Below are 26,236 nucleotides of genomic sequence, written 5' to 3' on the forward strand. Positions count from 1 at the left end.
CTGAGGAGCATGGTAGATGAAGGAAATAATTCAGATGGTGGTCAGGGCAATGCTACATGAACACATTGAAACTGCAAAGATCAGAAAAGGGTTAATCTGTGTCAAACGGCTTGAAGTCTGTGACAAATTACAAAATGTGTCAGATTAATCCTGAATGACTGACTAAGGGTCGATTGAGCACCAAAAGCATGGCAATTCACAACGGTCAGCTATTACAAAAAAAAAAAAAAAAGTGTTTTTGAGAATCTGGTGGAAACTAGAAAGTCTCACCAGCAGACTTAGAAATTGGAAATTAGTTTTACCTAGAAAATGTTAAAAAAAAGCCAAAACAAAACAGGGATATATTAGAAGGTTCATTTATGGCAATCTGAACTAAAACAGCAGAGCCAACTTGGCTTCAGTGAACAAATTTATTTTTTGTTTATATATATATATATATATATATATATATATATATATATATATATATATATATATATATTTATTTATTTATTTAGAGCTTTTCTATACCGGCATTCATGATACAATCACATCATGCTGGTTCACAGGTAACAGGGGGGTGTAATAACCTTGAACAATTAACAAGTGGAGGGAAGCAGAAAAGTTACAATAAAACTATATATATATTTAATATATATACACATTTACTTTAAATAGCCTTTTTTAAATATATATATTTACTTAAAAAAAAAGGCTAAAAATTGAGCGATACAAAAAACTGGGAATATCATCTGTTTACATATCAGCAAAACACAGATGGTAAAATGGAAAAACGCAGATGTAGTGAGGTACAATAATTTGCATCTCTGACCCCATTAGCTTTCACTTTGTTGGAACTGTGCTTTGCAAGGGAGATGGTTTAAACTGAACTAATACCTCTATGCCTCAGACTTGCCTAAGGGACTTTGGAACTTCACAGCCTACTAGCTGTCTCCTGTTGCAAGAAGAAACAATACTGAAAGAACTGTTTGAGTATTGCAAAGGATTTGTTTCACTTGCGTAAAGCAAAAGTCTTTTCAGACCAGCAGCTTTGTAAGCCACCGAGGGTCTTGAACTGCCATCCCTGGGAGCAGGAGACTGTTAAGATATGCTGATGATGGAAACATGGGAAGCAGTATTACTATTATTGTTCAGGTTTGGTGGGCTGGGTTGTGCCCAGCCAGTGGGTCACTGACCCAGAAGTAAACACTCCCTTCTACCACATCCGTTTTAAGTGTTAGCCAGCAGAGAGTTCTCTGCTGGCACAACGCTCTTCTTAACCTGTAGGGCTGGGTCCGACAGAGGCTATGTTGGAGCTTATCGAGCTGCTGGGAGTTCAGACATCACTTGCAAGGTAAGGGAACCCTGCTTGGCTGATCTGTTTGTTCACATCTGCATACTGTAAGTCAGGAACCCAGGTTATGTTTGGAACTTTATTTCTTATTAAAATTTGTTGATGAAGCAACTCTTGGAGTTGGTTGCCTGAATCAGACCCTGACACAGCTGCAGGGTTAACATTGGAGAAGGAACAGATTGATGTAGTCTGAGCGCATCTGACTATGAGCCAATGGGAGTTCATTAGCAACCAGGAAGAGAGTGAAAGGTTTGTTGGTTCCATACGTTGTGTACAAAACAAAAAAAAAAATGACAAAAATGCTGACTTTCAGGCTTTTTTTTGCCCAGGCTTTGGAAGGGAGTGCTAAGACCTGGGACAGCAGAGCTAAGTAAAAAAAGATGGGGGATATGTCCTGGAAGAAAACAGATCAGCAGTATGAGTTTCACAAGCAGGCGGAGAAGAGCTATGCGCCCAGATGTGGAGATCTCCACGGATTTCTAAGACCAGGAGCATTGTGGTTGGGTCTTCCTCCTTGGGGAATGAGTTAAGTAAAAATAAACCTTCAAAGAGGTATACTAAGAGGAGGAGAGTAGAGTAGAATGTTTTACTTAGCAAAATTGCTTACCTTGTAATAAGTGTTATCCCAGGACAGCAGGATGTAGTCCTCACATATGGGTGACGTCACTGATGGCGCCCTATTGCAGGAAAACTTTCTGTCAAAGTTTCTAGAAACTTTTGACTAGCCCTGTGAGGTCATTGAGCATGCCCAGCATGCCATGATATTCTCTGCCACAGGGGTCTCTCTCTAGTCTCGTATGTAGCAATAAGCTTTAGCAAAAAATAAAATAATAAAACGTATCGGACCCAACTCCGTGGGGTGGCGGGTTTCGTGAGGACTACATCCTGCTGTCCTGGGGATAACACCTATTACAAGGTAAGCAATTTTGCTTTATCCCAGGACAAGCAGGATGCTAGTCCTCACATATGGGTGATTAGCAAGCTAGAGGCTGTGTCATTTTGTAGTGAAGCAACAGTGAAGTATTGTTGTTGAAAATGAGGCAGCCGAAAATCACAGCAGATTGGATGTAGAAGGAGTTGGGATTAAACTGGAAACAAGTTCTTTAAGACAGATTGTCCGTAGGCTGAATCTTATCGTCCCTGTTTATCCAAACAGTAATGAGCTGCAAAGGTGTGAAGAGAACTCCATGTTGCTGCTTTACATATGTCAAGGATTGGCACTGAACGATAGTGTGCTACTGAGGTTGACATCACTCTTACTGAATGCGCCTTTACTCTCCCTTGGAGAGGAAGGCCTGCTTTTTCATAGCAAAACTGTATGCAATCTGCTAACCAATTGGATAGAGTATGTTTACCCACTGCTTTACCCGGTTTGTTAGGATCATAAGATACAAAGAGTTGAGTGGATTTCCTGTGGACTGCAGTGCGGTCTAAGTAAAATGCTAGCGCACGCTTACAGTCCAAGGTATGTAAGGCTCGTTCTCCTTGGTGTGAATGAGGCCTTGGATAGAATGTGGGTATAAGTATGGATTGGTTCGAGTGGAATTCTGTAACTACCTTGGGGAGGAATTTTGGATGTGTACGGAGAACCCATCTGTCATGTAGGAATTTTGTGTATGGTGAGTATGTGACAAGTGCTTGTAACTCACTAACCCTTCCAGCCGATGTAATGGCTATGAGGAAGATAGTTTTCTATGTGAGAAATTTAAACTCAAAGGAATTCATGGGTTCAAAGGGAGAACGCATGAGTCTCGTTAAGACCAGATTCAGGTCCCATTCTATGACTGGTGGCCGAATTGGTGGCCTAAGTTGAGTTAAACCTCTCATAAACCTGCTGACAAGAGGTTGTATGGATATTGGTGCATCTCCCATCTTATGGTAAGCTGAGATTACACTTAAATGGACTCTTACAGATGAAGTCTGGAGACCAGAGTCTGAAAGATGGCATAAGTAGTCTAGTAGAGAAGTTGTGGGGCAGGTGAAAGGATCTATACTCTTTTGGCTGTACCACAAAGTAAACCTTTTCCATTTTGAAGAATAGTTCTTTCGTGTTGAAGGTTTACGTGAAGCTAAAAGCACTTGAGATACATTGTTTGAAAGATTGAGTGATCGTAAGATCAAGCTTTCAACATCCATGCTGTCAGGGATAGGGATTGAAGGTTGGGATGGCGCAACCGACCCTGATCCTGAGTTATGAGAATGGGAGCTACACCCAGGCGAATGGGATCCCTGATCGAGAGGTCTAGAAGTGTGAGAAACCATACTTGTCGAGGCCAATACAGGGCTATGAGTATCATGGACTCTTTGTCCTGTTGTAGTTTCACTAGAGTTTTGGTTATGAGCGGTATTGGAGGATACGCGTATAGAAGGCCTGAGTTCCAAGGGCAAGCAAAGGCATCCTTGGCTGGCTGGTTTTTCTGTTTGTGTAGAAAACAGAATCTGTCTACTTTGTGATTCAGATGTGACGCAAAGAGGTCTATTGTTGGTTGTCCCCAACGCTGAAATATCCTGGTCACTATTAAGGGATCCAGGGACCACTTGTGTGGTTGGAACTGATGACTGAGTCGATCTGCCACTACGCTGTGAATGCCTGCCAGATAAGTGGACCGGAGAAACATGCAGTGTCAGGGCCCAGTACCAAATCTGTGCAGCTTCTTGACAAAGGAGATACGAGCCCGTACCTCCCTGTTTGTTGATGTACCACATGGCTACTGTGTTGTCCGTTTGGTTGAGAACAGTCTTGTGTGAAAGGCAGTCCTTGAACGCATGCAGTGCATAACGTATAGCTCGAAGTTCCAGGAAATTGATTTGAAATGTTGCTTCGAGTTTTGTCCAAGTACCCTGGGTTTGGAGATTGTTTATGTGAGCTCCCCAACCCAAGGTGGATGCATCTGTAGTTTAAAGTTATCTGTGGGACTGGTTGCTGGAAGGGAAGGCCCTTGCGCAAACTGTCCTTGTTCGCCCAAAGTAGAGATGAACGTAGCTGGTGGGTTACTTGAATTGGGGAGTATAATGGTTGAATGGCTTGGATCCATTGTGATCTTAAAGTCCATTGCGTTACCCTCATGGCTAACCTTGCCATAGGAGTAACATGAACTGTGGAGGCCATGTGGCCTAGTAAGGTTAGAAACTGATAAGCTATTGCTTGTTTCTTTGAGTGAATCGAGTTTGCCAGTAGGGAAAGTGTTTCTGCTCGATCCTCAGGTAGAAAAGCCTTTGAGAGGATGGTGTTCAATTCTGTTCCAATGAATTGAAGCAGATGAGATGGAGTAAGATGGGACTTTTGATAATTGATGAGAAAGCCCATGGAGTGAAGTATAGTAATTGTTCGACTGAGAGAAGCCAGAGCTCCTTGTTGAGTGACTTCTGATGAGCCAGTCGTCTAATTAGGGAAAGACATGGGCACTTTCTTTGTGCAAGTGTGCTGCTATTACTGCCAGACATTTGGTGAATACTCTGGGAGCAGAGGCAAGTCTGAATGGTAGTACTCTGTACTGGAAATGTCGATGACCCACCATGAAGCGAAGATATTTGCGATAAGGAGGGAATATTGGAATGTGAGCGTAAGCGTCTTGAAGATCCAGAGAACAAAGCCAATCTCCTGTTTGAAGAAGTGGAAGCATGGTGCCTAGAGACACCATCCTTTTTCTTTTCTTTCTTCAGAAACTTGTTGAGATTTCTGAGGTCTAGGATGAGACATAGGCCTCCGGTTTTCTTTGGAATGAGGAAATAAAGGGAATAGAATCCTCTGCCCTGCTGAGTCCGGGGCACTGGCTCTACAGCCCTGGCTTTCAGAAAGGTGGAGAATTCTACTTGCAATTGGATTATGTGATTTTCGCTGAGAGAGAGAGGTCTCTGAGGAGAATCTGTTGGAATTGAGAGGAAATTGAGTTGGTAACCTCGAGATATTATTGCAAGTACCCATTGTTCTGTTGGGTACTTGCCAGGTTCTTATGGCCTGGATTGGCCTCTGTTGGAAACAGGATGCTGGGCTTGATGGACCCTTGGTCTGACCCAGTATGGCATTTTCTTATGTTGTTATTTGAACCCAATGGGTGTAAAAGGAGGATACGCGACCTCCTACCGGAAGCTCTGGATGAGGATTGGAGAGATGGCTGTGTTCCCTGGAAATGGCCTCAAAAGCCAGCAGCCGGACCAGTCTGTGGTGAAGGTTGAGGCCTGGATGGTCTAGGCTGTCTGGGCTGAGCCCTTTGTTGCGGCCTAGAAGACCTGCTCCTAGATGTAGGGGGGTAATACCGCCTCTGTCTATAGAAAGGTCTTCTAGAATCCTTCCTTTCAGGCCTACAAATTGGCTGCTTAGGTGAATTCTGCGGGATCAATGAAAGCTGTCTCAGGGTCTCTGTATGCTCTTTTAATTGAACAACTGCATCCTGTACGAGTGAGATAATCAAATTTGCAGATGACACAAAATTGTTCAGAGCAGTTAAATCACAAGCAGATTGTGATAAATTGCAGGAAGACCTTGTGAGACTGGAAAATTGGGCATCCAAATGGCAGATGAAATTTAATATGGATAAGTGCAAGGTGATGCATATAGGGAAAAATAACCCATGCTATAATTACACAATGTTGGGTTCCATATTAGGTGCTACAACCCAAGAAAGATCTAGGCGTCATAGTGAATAACACATTGAAATAGTCAGTTCAGTGTGCTGCGGCAGTCAAAAAAGCAAACAGAATGTTGGGAATTATTAAAAAGGGAATGGTGAATAAAACGGAAAATATCATAATGCCACTGTATCGCTCCATGGTGAGACCGCACCTTGAATACTGTGTACAATTCTGGTCGCCACATCTCAAAAAAGATATAATTGCGATGGAGAAGGTAAAGAGAAGGGCTACCAAAATTATAAGGGGAATGGAACATCTCCCCTATGAGGAAAGACTAAAGAGGTTAGGACTTTTCAGCTGGGAGAAGAGACGGCTGAGGGGAGATATGATAGAGATGTTTAAAATCATGAGAGGTCTAGAACAGGTAGATGTGAATTGGTTATTTATCTTTCAGATAATAGAAAGACTAGGGGGCACTCCATGAAGTTAGCATGGAGCACATTTAAAACTAATCAGAGAAAGTTCTTTTTTACTCAATGTACAATTAAACTCTGGAATTTGTTACCAGAGGATGTGGTTAGTGCAGTTAGTATAGCTGTGTTTAAAAAAGGATTGGATAAGTTCTTGGCGGAGAAGTCCATTACCTGCTATTAAGTTCACTTAGAGAATAGCCACTGCCATTAGCATCGGTAACATGGAATAGACTTAGTTTTTGGGTACTTGCCAGATTCTTATGGCCTGGATTGGTCACTGTTGGAAACAGGATGCTGGGCTTGATGGACCCTTGGTCTGACCCAGTATGGCATGTTCTTATGTTCTCATGATCCGAAAAGATTATCACCAAGACATGGGAGGATCTACTAACTTGTCCTGGACCTCAGGCCTGAGATCCGAGGCTTTAAGCCATGCCCAACGTCTGGCACTTATACCCGATGCAGCCACTCTGGAGGCTGTCTCGAAACCATCATAGGCTGCACGGACCTCGTGTTTGCCTGCTTCTAGCCCTTTATGAATGATCATTTGGGCTGCTTCCTGATGTGATGGAATAAAGTCCTGCATTTGCTTCCACAAATTTCTTTGGTACTGGGTCATGTATAATTGATATGAAGATATCCTGGAATTCAACATGGCCCCTTGATAGAATTTGCGCCCCAGGGAATCTAAAAATCTGTGATCTTTTCCTGGGGGATTTGAGAAATGTGGTCTAATTCTCTTAGACTTCTTCTGCACAGACTCTACCACTACTGACTGGTGAGGAAGCTATGATTTTTGGTAGCCAGGAGCAGACTGCACCAAATATGTGGTGTCCATTCTTTTGTTAACAGCTGGCACTGAGTATGGATGTTCCCAAATCTGATGTTGTAATTGCAGAAGCACATCATGGACTGGTATAGCTACCACTAGTTTTAGAGGGTCTACAAATTGAAGAACCTCCAATGTTTGTTGCCTTACGTCCTGCTCTGTGACCAAGATGAACGGGATGGTGTCAGCCATTTCCTGGATAAAGGTTGTGAATGAGAAATCTTCCAGTGGAGATTTTTTCCTTGGATCCAGTGGTGAAGGATCTGACATGAAAGCTTCAGATGAGGTATCTGAGTGTGTATCACTCCAAGTATCATATGGATCCTGTTCAGGTGGAGAGATTGTGGAAGTTCTAGGCTGTCTAGGAATCCCTGAAGGACCTGGTTGTGGATCTTTCAAGGGAGAGTCCTCCAGGTGTTCTTTACCAGGTTTGGGAGGAAGAGCACCGACCACCTCATCAAATCTCTTCATTAGAAGTTGGTAGAGTGCCAGTTCTGGATGTCCCGGGTCCCCAGGAGAGATTGGCATCGATGGTGACGGCACCGGAATCGACGATGGCGTTGGTATGTTCGGTGGCCGTGCCAGCATCATCTTAACTGGAATCGTTGTAGATGACGGCATCGTCTGCATCGGCATAGGTACCGGCATCGGTATAGTTACCGGCTTTGGTACAATCACCGGCATCAGTAAAGGTACCGGCATCGGTTCAATAACCGGCATTGGTGATGGCACCGGAGTAGGTGTGTGTTCTTTCAGGGCCTGGGAGCACCACTTGTTTGATAAAATCTGACAATTCCTGCGATACAGCCGGTGTAGTCAGAGCAGCTGTATGCGGTGGCGGTGTAGGCGTCACTATCATGTCCGCAGATCCCTGCGGAGGTTCAATCGATGCAGGTATAGGCCCCGGCGCCGAAGGTAGCAGAGTTTCCTGAGGTTTTTGCCGTTTAGCGGTTGGTTCCTCCGGGGAGAGGGGCTTTGCTGGAGTCGATATATGTCGATGGCAATGTTTTGGTCGATGATCAACTACCGACCTTATCGATGGCAATGGATGATCTCCCGATCTCTCCAGACGACGTTTTTTCCAATAAAATTCGCTTTGTAACCCCCACTGAGGACAACTTCGTTGATGTTGAAGGAGAAGGAAGGAGCTGAAGGTGAAAGAGATGTTCCATCTTCTCCTGTCGAAGTTTTCTTCCTTTAGGAGTCATCTCTGCACATTGAGGGCAGGATGAAACATCGTGTTTATCTCCCAAACAGATAACACACTGTAGATGTGGACCTGTTATGGACATTGTTCTATTACAAACCAGACATTTTTTAAATCCGGAAGCCATTTTTTTGTCGACAGCAGTCGAAAAAATGGGAAAAGAAAATGAGAGAAAGTTTTTACTAAAAGTAAAAACGAGACAAATTACTCACCGGCCGGTAGAAAACAGAGAGATCCCTTATGGGAGAAAATTTGTTGACTTTTCAGTCAGATATATTTGTGAGGAAAACTCACAAGGCTCCTTGATCCGCGATGCTTACAGCAGCGTGGAAAAACAAAGACTAGAGAGAGACCACTGTGGCAGAGAATATCATGGCATGCTGGGCATGCTCAGTGGCCTCACAGGGCCAGTCAAAAGTTTCTAGAAACTTTGTCAGAAAGTTTTCCCCGCAATGATGTCACTCATATGTGAGGACTGGCATCCTGCTTGTCCTGGGATAATACTTTTATTGCTGTTAGAAGCCCAGATCAAGCCGAAGTTAGACTCCTCTATAAGGGCAGCCTGTTAAACACTGCAGACAGTCCTCATTAACAAGGATAAGGGGACTTGGATCTCTGCTAGACCACCTTGTTTTGGAGAAATTAGAGTATTTGGATTTTCTCAAGGAGATAAACACCTCACAAACTACAGCACTCATTTGCTGTCTGCCATTTGCTTGAATATAAACAGCCAGGGCCCCACCATTTTTTTGGCGTGCACACTAACCAGGACTGGGGACTTTGAAGTGTTCTAAATTCCTTGGTACCCAGAAGTAAAGCCATAGCAAAGGGAGAAGTTAACTATTTTCTTCTCATTGCCTAAGTCTATGCCTAAACAGTTAGTGATGACTAGGTGCACTACATATTTCATTATACTCTGTATTGCTACTGATGTCGTCATTATTGCATGTTTTATTTGCTATCCCTGATCCCCCTTACCCCATATTCCTGGTTCGTCAGTAAACATTGTGAAACAATTTATCAGGGTGGTGTTTGCCTAGAATACCCTACTATATTGAACCGGGGGGGGGGGGGGACGGGACAAAGAAAAAGAAGGCTCCTTGAGAGTGAAGGAGGAGAATCTAGGCACTGCACTTCTCTCCCAGTGCTATTCTGAAACCCCCACTCTGACTCTCTCTGCTTGCAAGTGCAGGCAGGGGTTCTGTAGCAGTGCGTACCCCCCCCCCTCCCCGCCCTTTGTGGCAGGTTTCCTGTATTACCTGAAGGGAATGCTACACAGGAATAAAGGGACTAATTCATAAATGGGCTGCTCTATGAAAGCAATGGAGCATAGTAAATGGTTAGAGCTTTCTGAAGAATGCAATGTATGCAGCACTTGAATTCAGTGTTTTGCCCAGCACTATTCATCCTGCACATTAGTAACCCAGAGGATAGAGAACTTGCTAGCAAGGTTTGCAGATAATAGCAAAACTTGGCTATTGTGGATATATCTGAGAAAAGTCAGCCATGCAACAAAATATCAAGAAACAGAACAAGAGAGCTGAATGGTAGCAGAAACATTCAGTGCTAGCAAGTACTATGTTATGCACCTAGAAAGTAATTGTGCCGCAAATATATTCAGACTTGAAGAATCATTAAGGTCACTATGGAAGAGAAGACTGTGATGATCAACCATCCAAAAAAGAAAAATGGCATGCCTGAAGTTATCTAAAAAAAAAAAAAAGTAAACAGGATTTTAGGACACAGCAAAATGTTTTGCTAACTGAAACAGGTATTGATCATACTCATCTAGGAGGCACTAGTCAAGATCCTTGAGTACCCCAGTTGCAAACACTTAGCTGTTGATTTGTCACTTATCTGGTGGAGTAACCAAAACTGTCATGAAGTATTGGAATATAGACAAGCAAGTGCAGGGGTGGTCAACTCCGAGAACTAAAAACAGGTCAGTTTTTCAGGATATTCACATTGAATACGAATGAAAGATATTTGCATGTAAGAGGCATCCTGAAAAACTGGCCTGTTTATGGCTCTTAAGGAGCAGAGTTGGTCACCCTACACTAACCTGTCTATATTTCTAATACTACATGACAGTTTTGGTCATACACAGAAGATAAGTGACAAATCAATCATGGAGTGTATACAAGTGGGGGCTACTCAAATGGTATATAAACTATGAGATCCCAACTATATGAAGGCAGACTTGAGAAGCTAAATCTAGAAATCTAAATTTAGAAACCAGAGGACAGCTGATTCACTTTGAGGTAATCAAATATGCACTGAGGAACCATCTAAACATAGTGACAGAAAATAAAAACCTGGGGGGGGGGGGGGCATGGCAGGCATTTCGGGTGACAACACCCAAGAAAGCATTTTGTAAAAACTGTAGCCAATATTTGTAATAAGCTACTTGAAAGGAAAATTGGTTCTTACCTGCTAATTTTCATTCCTGTAGTACCATGGATCAGTCCAGACTCCTGGGTTTTGCCTCCCTTCCAGCAAATGGAGACAGAGAAAGTTTTGTAGGCATCGCCTCTTAACCCGGTGTGCCACCTGCATCTCCTCAGTATTAATCTGTACCCAAGCAGGACAAAATCCACTCAACATTTAACTTTAAACTTCCCCATAACGAGCAGAGGAATTATTAAAATACGAGGAACAATACCCAGTAGAAAAAACCTGTGCCATTCTTCAGAGTTACACAAAGAAGCAACAAAACAGACAGATTAAGCAGACTCTCTCCATGCTTTTCCATTGCCCCGGGGCGGGCATCTGGACTGATCCGTGATACTATAGGAACAAAAATTAGTAGGAAAGAACCAATTTTCCTTTCCCTGTACGTACCCAGATCAGTCCAGATTCCTGGGATGTACCAAAGCTTCCCTAACCGGGATGGGACTGTGAGAGTCCCGCTCGGAAGACACTTATCCAAAATTGTTGACGTCCGGGGCCTGGACGTCCAATCAGTAGTGTCTGATCAAGGTATGCAAAGACTTCCAGGTAGCCGCCCTGCAAATCTCTTGGGATGACACCAGCTGAGATTCCGCTTAGGAGGTCACTTGTGAATGGATCAAATGAGCATTTAACCCTTTGGGTCCGGACGACCACAAGATATGTAAGCTGACGCGATTGCTTCCTTCAACCACCTAGCAATAGTGGCCTTAGAGGTTTTCTGCTCTCTTTTGTCCCACTCCAGAGGACGAAAAGGTGATCTGACAATCTAAAGCTGTTAGTGACCTCCAGGTATTGTAGTAGAGCGCGTTGAACATCCAGCGTCTCAACTCTGTGGTGTGAGGCAAACTGGTCTCCAAATTCGTAAAAGCCGGAAGCTCCATTGATTGGTTCAAATGGAACGTGGAAACCACCTTCGGCAAGAAGGAAGGGACCGTCCGCAAGGAGACCCCTGAATCCGTAATCTGAAGAAAGGGATCTCTGCAGGACAGAGCTTGTAGGTCCGAGACCCCCTGGTGGAACAAATAGCCACCAAAAAGACCACCTTCAGAGTGAGATCTTTTATAGAAGCTCTCTTAAGAGGTTCAAAAGGAGTGATGTACATGCTTCTTAGGACAAGATATAAGCTCTAGGGGGGGACAAACTTAGCGGACCGGAGATGTCAAGTGTTTTGTCCCTTGAAGGAAGCATACAACATCCAGATGAGCTGCTAAACTGGTCCCACGAAGCTTGCCTTGTAAACAGCCCAGAGCAGAGACTTGGACCCGCAGGGTGCTATGCGCAGGTCCACTCCTCCCTCTGCACAACAAGACTCAAAGACTCTTCAGACTGACATAGGCTAAGGACGTAGAGGTCCTTCAAGCTCACAACAGCGAGGAAATCACATCTTCTGGGTATCCTTCTTCCTCAGTGTCCGCCTCTCAAAAGCCAGGCCACTAGACAAAAGCGATCTGCTTGATCGAAAAATATAGGACCTTGTCGGAGGAGGTTCTGTAGATAGCCAAGTCTCAGGGGGCTGTCCATGGCTAGGTTAATTAGATCCACAAACCAAGGACATCTGGGCCACTCTGGAGCGAGAGAATCACACTTCCTGGGTAAGATTCTATTCTTCTTAGAACTTTGCCCTCTAGATGCCATGGAGGAAACACGTACACCAGAACCTCGGTCAGCCAAGGGCATCGACATCTTCCGTTCCGTGTTCCCTTCTGCGACTGAAGAAGCGTGGGGCCTTGGCATTCTCCCTTGTCGCCATCAGATCAACTTGAGGAGTTCCTCACCTGCACGAAATTAGCGTCATCGCCTCCTTGGAAAGGTCCCACTCTCCCGGATCCAGTTGATGGCTTAGGAAGTCTGCCTGGATGTTGTTGGAGCCTGCAATGTAGGTTACTGCCAACATTGCCAAGTTCTTCTCCGCCCAAGTCATCAGTAGGTCCGTTTCCAGAGCCACTGCTCTGCTCTTGGTATCTCCCTGGTAATTGATGTAGGTCCCTGTGGTCGCATTTTCCGACAGGACTCAGACCGCTCGATTCTGTAAAAGAGGGAGGAACTCCAGAAGGACCAACTGTACTGCCCTCGTTTCCAGGCGATTGATGGGCCAAGAGGCTTCCTCTTTTGTCCACCGACCCTGCACTGATCGGGATTGGCACACTACCCCCCAACCGGAGAGGCTGGCATCGGTCATCACCACTATCCAGTGTAGTAGCTCGAGGTTCACGCCACATTCCAAATGGGCCTGGCCCAGCCACCACGAGAGACTGGATCTGGCAGACTCTGTAAACAGTAGAGGAAGATGGAATTGCTCCGACCTGGGGTCCCACCTGGAGAGGAAAGCCCTCTGAAGGGGTTGCATATGAGCAAACACCCATGGAACCAATTCTAAGGTGAAGGCCATGGAGCCGCAAACCTGTAAGTAGTGCCATACTGTGGGAGTCCTTATGTTCAGAAACCTCTGGACCTGCGATAGCATCTTGGTTGTGCGCTCCTCCAAGAGAATAACCTTTACGGCACAGGTATTGAACTTCGCCCCCAAGAACTCCAGGACCTGCGAGGGTGAAAGATGGCTCTTGTTGAGATTGACCACCCAGTCCAAGGATCATAAGAGACTCACTACAGCTTCTACGGCTTGGCGACAAAGGTCTTGGGACTTTGCTCAGATGAGCCAGTTGTCCAAGTAAGGGTGGTCCAGAATTCCCTGCTTTTGAAGCACTGCCACTACCACTACCATGACTTTGGTGAAGGTCCTTGGAGCTGTAGTGAGTCTGAAAGGAAGAGCGCAAAACTGGAAATGTTCTCCGAGTATCTTGAACCGGAGATATCTCTGGTAATCCTGGTGTATCCCTATATGCAGCTACGCCTCCGTGAGGTCTAGAGAGGCCAGGAATTCTCCGCTGCAGATCACTGCTATGATGGACCTCAACGTTTCCATCCACAAACGGGGGACTTTGAGTATCATGTTCACCTTCTGTAGGTCTAGGATGGGCCGAAAAGTCCCCCCCCCTTTTTTTTTTTTTTTTTTGAGACGATGAAATAAATGGATGGTCTAGCGAACGACGACCTTTGTCGTGAACATACGGGGGAGACCATGAACAGGTTTCTTAAAGGAGGAGCAAATTCTAAAGCGTAGCTGTGTTTTATCACACTGAAGACCCACTGGTCCATGGTGATTTTGGCCCACTCCTCGTAAAAAAAGGTCAGCCGACCCCTGATGGGATGAGTTGAGGAGTGTGCCAGTCAATCTTCATTGTGAGGATTTTGGCGTCCTTGACCTGATCCATCTTTCTGGTCCCGCAGGAATAAAAGGACTGGGACCAGGACTGAGACCTCCCCATAGTCTGCCTCTGGCCTGTTCTTGGAGACATCCACCCCGTAAGCTACCACTACTTCCAAGCGCTCTGCCTGTTCCGCCTCCCTGGGTGACAGGTCCTTGGCACTCTGTTGGACCAACCTCAAACTGGCACAGAGCATGAAGTTACTGCATACTGCAGCCCTGATGCCCAGGGCGGACACCTCAAAACTCTGCTGGAGGTGGACCTAAAGTTTCCAGTCTTGCAAGTCCTTCAAGGCCGCCACGCTGACAATTGGTATTGTGGTTCTTTTCGTAACCGCAGACATGGAGGCATCAACCTTCTGCACCTAAGCAGCTTCAACGTCTCTTCAGGAAAAGGATATACACCACAGAGTTCTGAGGGAACTAAAAAATGAAATTTCAGACCTATTTGTAAAAATTTGTAACCTGTCATTAAAATCATCCATTGTACCTGAAGACTGGAGAATAGCTAATGTAACCCCAATATTTAAAAAGGGCTCCAAGGGCGATTCAGGAAACTACAGACTGGTTAGCCTGACATCAGTGCCAGGAAAAATAGTGGAAATTGTTCTAAACATCAAAATCACAGAACATATAGAAAGACATGGTTTAATGGAACAAAGTTAGCATGGCTTTACCCAAGGCAAGTCTTGCCTCACAAATCTGCTTCACTTTTTTTTGAGGAGTTAATAAACATGTGGATAAAGGTGAACCGGTAGATGTGATGTACTTGGATTTTCAGAAGGCGTTTGACAAAGTTCCTCATGAGAGGCTTCTAGGAAAAGTAAAAAGTCATGGGATAGGTGGTGATGTCCTTTCGTGGATTACAAACTGGCTAAAAGACAGGAAACAGAGAGTAGGATTAAATGGACAATTTTCTCAGTGGAAGGGAGTGGGCAGTGGAGTGCCTCAGGGATCTGTATTGAGACCCTTACTTTTCAATATATTTAAATTTAATCTGGAAAGAAATAAGACAAGTGAGGTAATCAAATTTGCAGATGATACAAAATTGTTCCGAGTAGTTAAATCACAAGCAGATTGTGATAAATTGCAGGGAGACCTTGTGAGACTGGAAAATTGGGCATCGATATGGCAGATGAAATTTAATGTGGATAAGTGCAAGGTGATGCATATAGGGAAAAATAACCCATGCTATAGTTATACAATGTTATGTTCCATATTAGCTGCTACCACCCAAGAAAGAGATCTAGGAGTCATAATGGATAACACATTGAAATCGTCAGTTCAGTGTGCTGCGGCAGCCAAAAAAGCAAACAGAATGTTGGGAATTATTAGAAAGGGAATGGTGAATAAAACGGAAAATGTCATAATGCCTCTATCGCTCCATGGTGAGACCGCACCTTGAATACTGTGTACAATTCTAGTCGCCGCATCTCAAAAAAATGATATAATTGCGATGGAGAAGGTACAGAGAAGGGCAACCAAAATAATAAGGGGAATGGAACAGCTCCCCTATGAGGAAAGACTAAAGACGTTAGGACTTTTCAGCTCGGAGAAGAGACGGCTGAGTGGGGATATGATGGAGGTGTTTAAAATCATGAGAGGTCTAGAACGGGTAGATGTGAATCGGTTATTTAGTCTTTCAGATAATAGAAAGACTAGGGGGCACTCCATGAAGTTAGTATGTGGCACATTTAAAACTAATCGGAGAAAGTTCTTTTTCACTCAACGCACAATTAAACTCTGGAATTTGTTGCCAGAGGAAGTGGTTAGTTCAGTTAGTATAGCTGTGTTTAAAAAAGGATTGGATAAGGTCTTGGAGGAGAAGTCTGTTACCTGCTATTAATTAAGTTGACTTAGAAAATAGCCACTGCTATTACTAGCAACGGTAGCATGGAATAGACTTAACTTTTGGGTACTTGCCAGGTTCTTATGGCCTGGATTGGCCACTGTTGGAAACAGGATGCTAGGCTTGATGGACCCTTGGTCTGACCCAGCATGGCATGTTCTTATGTTGTCCATAGCCTTGCTGACCCTTTAAGCCCATCTCTGGAGCGTCCCACTCTTGGGTTACCAGCTGCTGCACCATCCGGTGAAAAGGGAACTTGGTGCCTGGCCCTCACAGCCCAGCCATGACCAGATCCACAGAGTCCAGAACTGGGTCCTCCTGCAGGACCCTTGATTCTCAGCTCCTCGAGGGTGCTAAGTTCCTGCCTTTGGAACAAACGGACTGCCCTGGGATTGTCGCTCTGCAAAGTAGGCAGGGCCTCCGGGTCATGCCCCTCAGGATTCTGGCCCACAAATGATGAGAAATCTGGGGGAGCCAGAGGGGAAGATCCCAAAACCAGAACCCCTGACTAAAGGGGTGGCCCTCAGGGGTCCGGACCATACGGACCCTAAGGGCCTCTGAAGTTTCTGAGTCCTTAGCCCTTTTCCTGGGGGGGGCCCTCAGATGAGCCTTTTGCAGAAGAGCTCATTCCCTTAGCTCCCAGGGCTAAAAAGGGCTGGTGCATGAGTAAAATACTCGGGGGAGAAGGAAGGGATCTTTGGTTCATTCCCCCCCCCCTGAGAGATTGACCTCTTCCTCCTCCAGCCCTCCCATGGCTCGTTGGGGCTCGCATCCGCCGGCAACAGTGTTGGTGGGAGATCCCCTCCTTTGCTACTCTGAGCGTGTGAAGGAACTTATGATTGGCCTCATTGGGAGGACAGGACGCGATGGCCATAATTCGTGCAGCTGAGCAGACTCTGACATAGTCCCCCGAGTTGAGCCCTCCCCGCTGGGGAGGCACCTGGAATAAATGCCTGATCGTGAGAGCCGCAGGAAACTCTCCCCGCAAGAGGGCCAGCAGCACAAGCGCGGCATGAGGCAGACGAACAGACCGTGCGGGCTCTGCCTGAGAAAAGAAAAACCTTGAGCTAAATATAGCTGGTAGGAACTCACCCTTGCCGCTCAGGAGCACGGAGAGCACAGAGAGACTGGAGCTTGAGAGAGAGAGAAAGCTCCCCAAACTGCCCGCTGACATGCCTCGTTTCATTTCCTTTTTTTTTTTTTTTTGACACAACTGTACACCAGAGCTAAGAAGGAAGACAGAAGATACTTCCCTTTAATAAGAATGGCAGAGGCTCTCTCGGACACTGGGCTGGAAGGGGAGGGAGCCAGTCCCTTGGCTATCACCCCCGGCGCACCAGCCAGAACAAATGTGGGGTCCCCAACCCCTGCTTATTAATGCCTACGACTAGGAGGGATGGTCCCCCCAGGACCTCACAACCTCCCAGGAGACAAAGTGCTCTCAGATCCTTTTTTTTTTTTTTTTTTATTTTGGTCTAGGTACAGAACTGCAAGTTTTGCATCACCTCCATCTGCTGGAGACAGAGAAATACTAAGGAGGTGCAGGTGGTACACCGGGTTAAGAGACGGTGACTACAAAACTCTCTCTGTCTCCATCTGCTGGAAGGGAGGCAAAACCCAGGAGTCTGGACTTATCCAGGTATGTACAGAGAACATATGTTTGTTGCAAGGTGAATATGCTGCTTGCAGCACTGAGATTGCTAAATTTTTACTAGCACAAAAAACAGGTACAGAATTATTACTAATGGAAATGACAGAGCCAACAGGTTAAAATGAAGAAATTACTTACCTGATAATTTCTTTTTCCTTAGTGTAGAGAGATGGACTCAGACCAGTGGGTTATATGCTCCTCTGCTAGCAGATGGGAGACGGAGTCAGATTTCAAGCTGACATCATCCTGGGTACATATACCCCTGCACTGACCTCACTTCCTCAGTATCCTCCTTGAAAAGCCATTGTGGATATATATTTTGCATAATTTGGTTATACTTATTAAACTTGATTAACTGATTCAACTGATTTCAAAAACTGGAGACCGCCAGTGCACTCAACTAAGTCAACACCGACACCAGATAATTGAGAGTGTCTTGAACTGAGGGTAGGCAATGGCTTACCTGTATTTGTTTAGTCTCGAGGTTTGCTTTCCCAGGTCCTCCTTCTCTGGGGGCAGCCATGGGCGGGATGCTGAGTCCATCTGTCTACACTAAGGAAAACAAAATTATCAGGTAAGTAATTTCTCCATTTCCTAGCGTGTAGCCAGATAAAAGCTACTCCTGGTCAGGGCGGGAGGCTGCCCATGGCCCACTTAGTACTGCCCTTGCGAAGGCTGCGTCTTCTCAGGCCTGAACATCTAGGCGGTAGAACCTGGAAAAGGTGTGTAGGGAGGACCACGTCGCCGCCCGACAGATCTCGGCGGGCGATAGCAGCATGGATTCTGCCCAAGATACTGCTTGGGCCTTAGTATAATGAGCCTTAACCTTTAGTGGTATGGGATTCCCTGCCTCTGTGTAGGCTGCTTTGATTACTTCCTTGATCCAGCGGACTATGGTTGCCCACGAGGCCGCTTCTCCTTGTTTCTTCCTGCTGTGGAGGATGAACGGGTGAACTGTTTTGCGCATAGATTCTGATCTTTCCAGGTATCGTACCAGGACTCTACCGACATTTAGGTGGCGAAGAAGGCGTGAGTCTTCAGAGTCCTTATGTCCATCAGGAGATGGTATGGAGATGGCTTGGTTCAGATGAAACTTGGAAACCACTTTCGATAGGAAGGAGGTAACGATGCGCAGCTGTATAGTTCCAGGAGTGAACCTAAGGAAGGGTTCCCGGCAGGATAGTGCCTGTAGTTCGGAGATACGCTGAGCTGAACATATTGCCACCAGGAATACCATCTTCAATGTTAAGAGGCGTAGTGACAGACCGCATATTGATCTGAAAGAAGCCCCCCCCTAGGAAGTCTAATACCAGATTAAGGTTCCATTGGGGCACCAGCCACTTTAGGGGTGACCAAAGTTGCTTGACCCCTTTTAGGAAATGGGTCAAATCCGGATGAGCTGCTAGATGGATACTGTTCACTTCGGCTCTGAACAGGAGAGGGCAGCTACTTGGACCTTGAGAGACAGTCCCTTCATCATACCATCCTGTAGAAATTCCAGGATCATGGGGTTTCTGGCTGTCGCGGTCCTCGCACCAGGCTTCGAATATTCTCCAGATCCGTATGTATGTTAGGGATGTGGAGAACTTGCGTGCTCGGAGAAGTGTTTCAATCACGGGTTTTGAGTAACCGCGCTGCTTCAGGCGAGTCCTCTCAAGGGCCAAACCGTAAGAGAGAATAGAGTTGGATCTTCGTGAAGAACTGGGTCCTGCTAGAGAAGGTACCTGTGGAGGTAGGCACGGAGGGCTCCCCGCTAGGAGTCTTTGCATGTCTGCATACCATGGGCATCTTGGCCAATCCGGGGCTACTAGTAGAACTAGACCCCTGTGGTGTTCTAGCTTGCGGATGACCTTGCCCAGTAGTGGCCATGGAGGGAAGGCGACAATAAGACTTCCTCTGGCCAGGTCTGGATGAGGGCGTCAATCCCTTGGGAGTGTGGCTCTCATCTGCGGCTGAAGAACCTGGGGACTTGGGCACTGACGTAGGTGGCCAGTAGATCCATGGCTGGTAGGCACCAGCGATTCACTATCAGTTGGAAGGCTGGGGTCGATAGCGTCCATTCCCCCGGATTCAGACTCTCTCTGCTGAGGAAATCTGCTGAGACGTTGTCTTTTCCTGCGATGTGGGAGGCAGAGATCCCTTGTAGGTTCATCTTAGCCCATGCCATGAGAGGATCTATCTCCAGGAATACCTGTTGGCTCCTGGTTCCTCCTTGGCAGTTGATGTAAGCCACCGTTGTGGCGTTATCTGACATTACTTGAATCGCTTTGTCTCGGAGTCTGTGGCTGAATCGCAGGCAAGTTAGTCTGACTGCTCGAGCTTCCAGGCGGTTTATGTTCCATCCCGCCTCTTCCCTGCTCCATTGTCCCTGGGCCATCAGTTCCTGAAGTGGGCTCCCCACCCTTGCAGGCTCGCATCTGTGGTGAGCAAGATCCAGTTTGGTGGGGATAGGTTTACTCCTCTGCTTAGGTGGTCTTCCTGTAGCCACCACTGAAGCTGAGAACATACTTCTGCTGGAAGTTGGAGGCGAATTGAGTAGTCCTGAGACAGTGGGTTTCAGCGTGAGTACATGGAATGACTTCCAGGGTTGATGCCATAACGCCGAGGACTTGAACATAGTCCCATAATCTGGGGCGAGTATTGGTCATCAATCGTTGTAGCTGTTCCAGCAGCTTCCTTCTCCTCGGGGAGGAAGAAAGACTTTGTTCTATTTGGTGTCGAAATGGGCCCCCAGGTACTCTAGGGACTGGGAGGGCTGCAGACAGCTCTTGCCCGTGTTCACGACCCAACCGAGCTCCTGCAGTAGGTTCTTGACTTTGCTGGTCACCTGCTGGCTCTCTTCTGAAGACTTTGCCCTGATCAGCCAGTCATCCAGGTAAGGTTGGACCAAGATTCCTTCCTTCCTTAGTGCTGCCGCCACAACCACCATGATTTTGGAGAATGTTCTGGGGGCGGTTGCCAGGCCGAAGGGTAGTGCTCGGAACTGGTAATGATGACCCACTATCGCAAAGCATAGAAATCACGGGTGTTCTTGATGGACTGCAATGTGAAGGTAGGCTTCGGAGAGGTCCAGGGAGGTTAGGAACTCCCCTAGTTGTACTGCCATTATTACGGAGCGGAGGGTCTCCATGTGGAAGTGAAGTATCTGCAGATAACGGTTGCCATTCTTGAGGTCCAAGATGGGCCGGAATGATCCTTCCTTCTTGGGAACGATAAAATAGATGGAATAGCGCCTCGTATTTTGTTGGGGTGCAGGAACTGGAGTTATTGCCTTCAGGCTGAGTAACCTTGTCAGAGTGGCTTTCACTGCCAGTCTTTTGGTATGGGAGTGGCAGGGCGACATGATAAATTTGTCCAGAGGAATGCTGTGGAACTCCAGAGAATAACCTTCTCGGATGATGTTTAGCACTCATTTGTCAGACGCGATCTCGACCCATTTTTGGTAAAAGAGGGAAAGCCGATCTCCTATTTATTCTTCCCTTGGATGGATCAGCCATTTCTCATTGGGTGGCATGGTTGGAGCCTACTCCTGGGCCTGTTCCTCTCTTGGTCTGTATGTTCCGAAAGGACTGGGGCCTTCCGGGAAGGACGGGGTGCTTGGAACTGCGAGTTCCTGTAGGGTCTAAAGCGTTAAGAACCTCTGCCCCTAGCTCTTCTGGGCGAGGGGCGCTGGGATCTTTTACCCCTGTCTTCCGGTAACTGAGGCAATGGTGATTCGCCCCACTTGCTGGCTAACTTTTCAAGTTCGCTTCCGAATAGGAGAGATCCTTTAAAGGGCATTCTTGTGAGATTCTTGTGCTTTAGAGGTCGCGTCAGCAGACCAATTTCGCAGCCATAACTGTCTTCTGGCTGCTACTACTGAGGCTACTCTGGCTGAGGTACACACTAGGTCTGAGCTTGCGTCCGTCAGGAAGGCTGCTGCAGGTTCCATCGTTTTGCCAGTATATGTTCCAGAGTTATATACCTCTCAAGAAAGGAGCAAACAGGAACGTGCCACCAGTGCACAGCAGGAGGCAATCTGCAGTGTCATTGCTGTTGCGAAGGCCTGCTTAAGGATGGACTCCAATCTTCTGTCCTGAGTGTCCTTCAATGCAGCCCCTCCCTCAACGGGAATGGTCGTTCGCTTTGAGACAGTGCAGACCATGGTGTCCACCTTTGGAAAGCACAGGCATTCCTTGGCCGCTGGTTCCAGAAGGTACAAGGCTGCCAAGGCCCTACCTCCTTTAAAGCTGGCCTCCAGAGTATCCCACTCCAGGTCAATCAGGTCCTGGATGGCCTGCATCATAGGGAAGTAGCATGAGGCTTTGCGAAGGGACACCAAGATGGGGTTCTTCTTTGATTCCACCATGGGGTCCGTGCCTGGAATACCCAGAGTCTTCAAAGTCTGGGAAACAAGGGCTGGTAATTCATCCTTGTGGAAGAAACAAAGCATGCTTCGGTATGGTTCCAGGCCTGGAGGGATTTCTCCTTCTTCCAGGGAGCCGTAATCATCATCTGAGGTATCCGGGTCCCTGTCAGAGAGACTCTTAGGCGAGGCATTCGAGTAAGGCCAGGAGGATTTTGTGCTTCCGGCAGAGGTTGAGCCTGTGTTGCAGCCAGGGCTGATTGTGCCTGTAAAAGGTTTGCAGCCCCTGGAAAAATTCTAACCAGGGAAGGTCCCTGGGTACATCCAGGTGGAGCTGGAGTAGGGGCTCCTGAGGTGCCTTCCTGTGGTGCAGGCATCTCGGAGTTGCCTGGGTCCGGTCCAGACCTGTTCTCAGGCAGTGAAGGACCAGGCTTTGATTCCCCCTGGGCTTCTTCACAAAGCTGACCCAGGTAGGACTCCAGTTCAGGCTGCATGGCTCTTATGTGGCAGGCAATACACGGAGAATGCCTTCTGAACTTCTTGGGCACCGGTGCTATTGAATCTATGCTTGGGCGCACAAATTAGTTTCACTAAGTGCGAAAATAGTGCGCGTCCTTAGTTATGTGCATGGTGAGAATTTGTGCACGGCCGTAGAAATGCTCCCGGAATGCGTTCAGGTGGCGCGCGGTTCTGATGTTGTGCGCAGCTATGCATGTGACTCTATGGGATGCGCACAAGTTATGTGCATCGGCTGCCGGACTGTCCTGCCATACTGCCGAGGGGAAGGGAAGATGGCGCCGATGACCCACCTCGTGTATGATTGCACCGGATCGGGGCCTAGCTTAACCGAGGCTGCTCAACCCGATCGGTGCCCCCTTTTTAACTCACCAAAGGCAGAGTTGGTTCGGCGATCCTAGCTCTGGAGACCGGAGACCTGAATTTAAAGTTTCCTTCTTACCTGATCTTGGCGCTTACCGCTTGTGCATCGGACGGTCTCCAGCTGCGGGGGGGAGAGGGTTATACCTTCACCGCCGCGCTCAGATGTGTACCTGCTACCTTTCAGCCATTCTGGGGGCTAAGTCCACACCAGGACCAAGGCACACCTCTGAGGGATATCGGAGGTCACCTCAGGAATTCTCAACTGGGGGAGGGACCATTAGGTATCACTGCAGGAGAGCGGGGCTCAATCTTATGGTAATTTTATCTTTTTGTTGTAATTTCCTAACACTGTGCTATTGTATGGGATAGTATGTGCATCTGCTTAGGAGACGGAATGATACTGAGGAAGTGAGGTCAGTGCAGGGGTATATGTACCCAGGATGATGTCAGCTTGAAATCTGACTCCTCTTCCATCTGCTAGCAGAGGAGCACATAACCCACTGGTCTGTTAGTTATAGTTTATCTGTTTCCAAGGGAAGACTATTTGTCTTTATTATATCCTGCACCTTTCGATGATATATCTCCCTCCACACCCCCCCCCCCCAAAAAAAAAATTCAACAAGTTATTCTACTTAATGTGAGATTGTTATAATAATGGCTTATCTCATGTAGTGTGATGTAGTTCTTGGAATCCATTTGTAGCTGGATATTTTTCAATTTAAGCAGTTTTGGGAACCCTTTAATGTTCTGTTCTTTTACTTTTTCTGTTTTTTGTTTTTTTTTACATAAATAGCAGCATGTGACCAAGACAATACATATCCTGGAAGCAGGTCAATCTATAATGCCAGAAAAACAGTTTTTTCCTGAAGTCTAGCTCATCTTGGACAGATGGGTGTGACAAATACAACACCCCCCCCCCCCAAAAAAAAAAAAAAAAAGCAAACAAAAATAAAAAGCAAAATACCTGGGCAGAAGAGCTACACAAGCTGCAAGAGTACACACAAGATAAAACACTGGGTCTGCAATATGTTTTTCCATAATCCAGTAGGGGTTCGCTGGAGGGCTGCAAGTTTTACATGTTGCTCCAAAAGCCAGTGCAAAGACAAAGTAGATGAAGAAGCTTGCAATTATAACAACTGAATGAATCCAGGTCTAGAATTTAAAACAGAGGAAAATAGATCTGTACAATATATCATAGTATTGTTTTTAGCAGAAAATGGCAATAAGTGTCAAGAACAAACATCTACTTTTTAGATATGCGATTAAGGTAGATTTTTCTGGTTTGTTTTTAAAAGAATTGCACTGCTTTTCTAGGACAGATCTGAAACAAATATACTCACTTTACACTGTACCAGGGTAAAATAATTAACATAGTTATAAAATTGATTAGGAAGACCATAGGGCCATCAAATCCAAACTCGTCCTTTCTGTTTAACAGCTCCCTTTACATGGTAAATCCAAGAGAAGTCATACAATGTACATCTCTGGCCAGTTCTGTAACAGTGTGAAAACTCCTTCTTAACTATAAACATGGCTCTATTCCCCTAAAAGTAGGATACTAAGGGATAGATAGATTCCAAGCTGCCTTATCCCAAGAATAAGCAGTGGATTTCTCCAACTCTACCTTAAGGTTAATGGGCTTTTCCTCCAGGAATTTGTCCAAACCTTTTTTAAATGCAGCTATACTAATAGCTTTCACCACACCCTCTGGCAACGAATTCCAGAACTTAATTATGTGTTGAATAAAAAAATTTCTCTTAGTTTATTACCTAGTAACTTCCTTGTGTGTCCCCTAGTCTTTGTAGACTTTGAAAGAGTAAACAACCGATTAACTTTTACTCGTTCCATTCCACTCATCATTTTATAGACCTCTATCATATTTCCCTTCAGCCGTCTTCTCCAATTTGTCCATTTGTGCCTGCCTAATATAATGTTGTGTCTTACTCTTTCTATGGTCTTTTCCTCGTTTCCATCACTAGGCTTTTCATATGTCTAACCCATGTATGCTTAATTTCTGCCACTGTTTTTGCTTCCTATCATCTCCACTGAAAGACTCTTCCAGGTGTCCACCATCCTCTCAGTGAAAAAGTATTATATCACTTTCCTTTTCAGTTTCCCTCTCTTCAGCTTCCTAAAATGAACCCCTTGCTCCTGAGCTCTTCACTTTATGGAAAACACTAACTTTTTTGGCCTACTAGATATTTGATTATTCACACTTCCTTTTATTCTTCTACACAGCAAATCTAACTCCTTTAGTCTCTGTGTATGGCTTATAATGCAGGCCATGCAACATTTTTGTGGCCATCCTTTCAATTGCCTCTACATTGTCAATGTTTTCTATAACCAAATAATTCTTGAGGTAAACTCTCAAACTTATAGAGAGGCAATACTACTTCCCCTTTTTAACGGGGAAGTAGTATTCCCCTTCTTTATGTACCCAAATATATTATTAGCTTTCCCAACTGCTTTGTCAGAGATAATGAATCCTAGTTCTTATTTCTTTGACAATTACTATTTTTCCCTCCAAAAAGGTATTTGGCATAACTCATGCTTTAAATACATATATAAGTTACACCAATTTTAAAGTGGACATGTGTGCATTAATTCCAATTTCAAAATGATACTACCCTATTTGATGCACACAAAATTTTCACACATATAGTTGTATTTTGTAAAGTGTGCACATAAGTCGAAACCCCATGAGCACCTCTGCTCAGTCCAGGTAAACCTATGCATAAATATAACACATGCATGTAAGTTTACCCTCATACTGGGTAATTTTGAAAAAGTTCACTTCTGCATGTTAAACACTGTTACCTTCAGAGGACCCTTTGAAAATTAACCTTAAATACATAATTTAGCAATTTATTTTGGATTAAAGCATTGCTACCAGACCTTTGACCATTCTCTCAATTTTTTAACGTTAACTATCATATTTAACCGCTCTGTATCATGTATATTGTTGAAATTTTTTATGACATGTAAATATATACTTTTTTTTGCTAGTGCTAAAAGATGGCCATTTTGTTATCCCAAATTGATTTACTGTATTTATATTCCACAGCATTCAAACAACTTGATCAGTCTGGATTACAGAACATACATAATTAAATAAACATGCAAAAACACTGACTTTAAAAATAAGGCAACCTTAAAAAACATTTAAAACTCATTTCTTATATATCTACCTAAAAATATCTCTAAGTCTCAATCTTAAAATCTATTCTTTCCTCAGTCAACAATTTAATGCATTTCATATTGTTGGTCCTACAATTTAAAAAGCTTTATTCCTCATCTCGAATATGAAAATCGTTAAAACTAGGCATACTCAATTTCTGAACAGCAGAGCTGAGAGTATGAACCACAAGTATACTGCTTCACC

General features: G+C 45.4%; 2 protein-coding genes across 8 annotated transcripts in view; one reads left to right on the top strand and one right to left on the bottom strand.

Moving 5' to 3' along the window:
• CORIN (corin, serine peptidase) overlaps positions 1-26,236 on the top strand; it is a 513,735-nt gene that overhangs the window by 447,336 nt on the left and 40,163 nt on the right. The window lies entirely within an intron of this gene.
• Positions 1-26,236, bottom strand: part of ATP10D (ATPase phospholipid transporting 10D (putative)) — a 363,249-nt gene that overhangs the window by 3,650 nt on the left and 333,363 nt on the right. For 5 of the 6 annotated variants that reach the window (XM_029588247.1, XM_029588237.1, XM_029588263.1 and 2 more), the window contains one exon: positions 23,819-24,006. In XM_029588247.1, the coding sequence (XP_029444107.1) occupies positions 23,819-24,006 (188 nt within the window). Of the gene's footprint in view, positions 1-10,002; positions 10,122-23,818; positions 24,007-26,236 lie in introns of those variants that run through there. The other variant, XM_029588271.1, reaches the window with a different exon arrangement.

Source organism: Rhinatrema bivittatum, chromosome 1 (assembly GCF_901001135.1).
Source record: "Rhinatrema bivittatum chromosome 1, aRhiBiv1.1, whole genome shotgun sequence".
Taxonomy (NCBI): Eukaryota; Metazoa; Chordata; class Amphibia; order Gymnophiona; family Rhinatrematidae; genus Rhinatrema; species Rhinatrema bivittatum.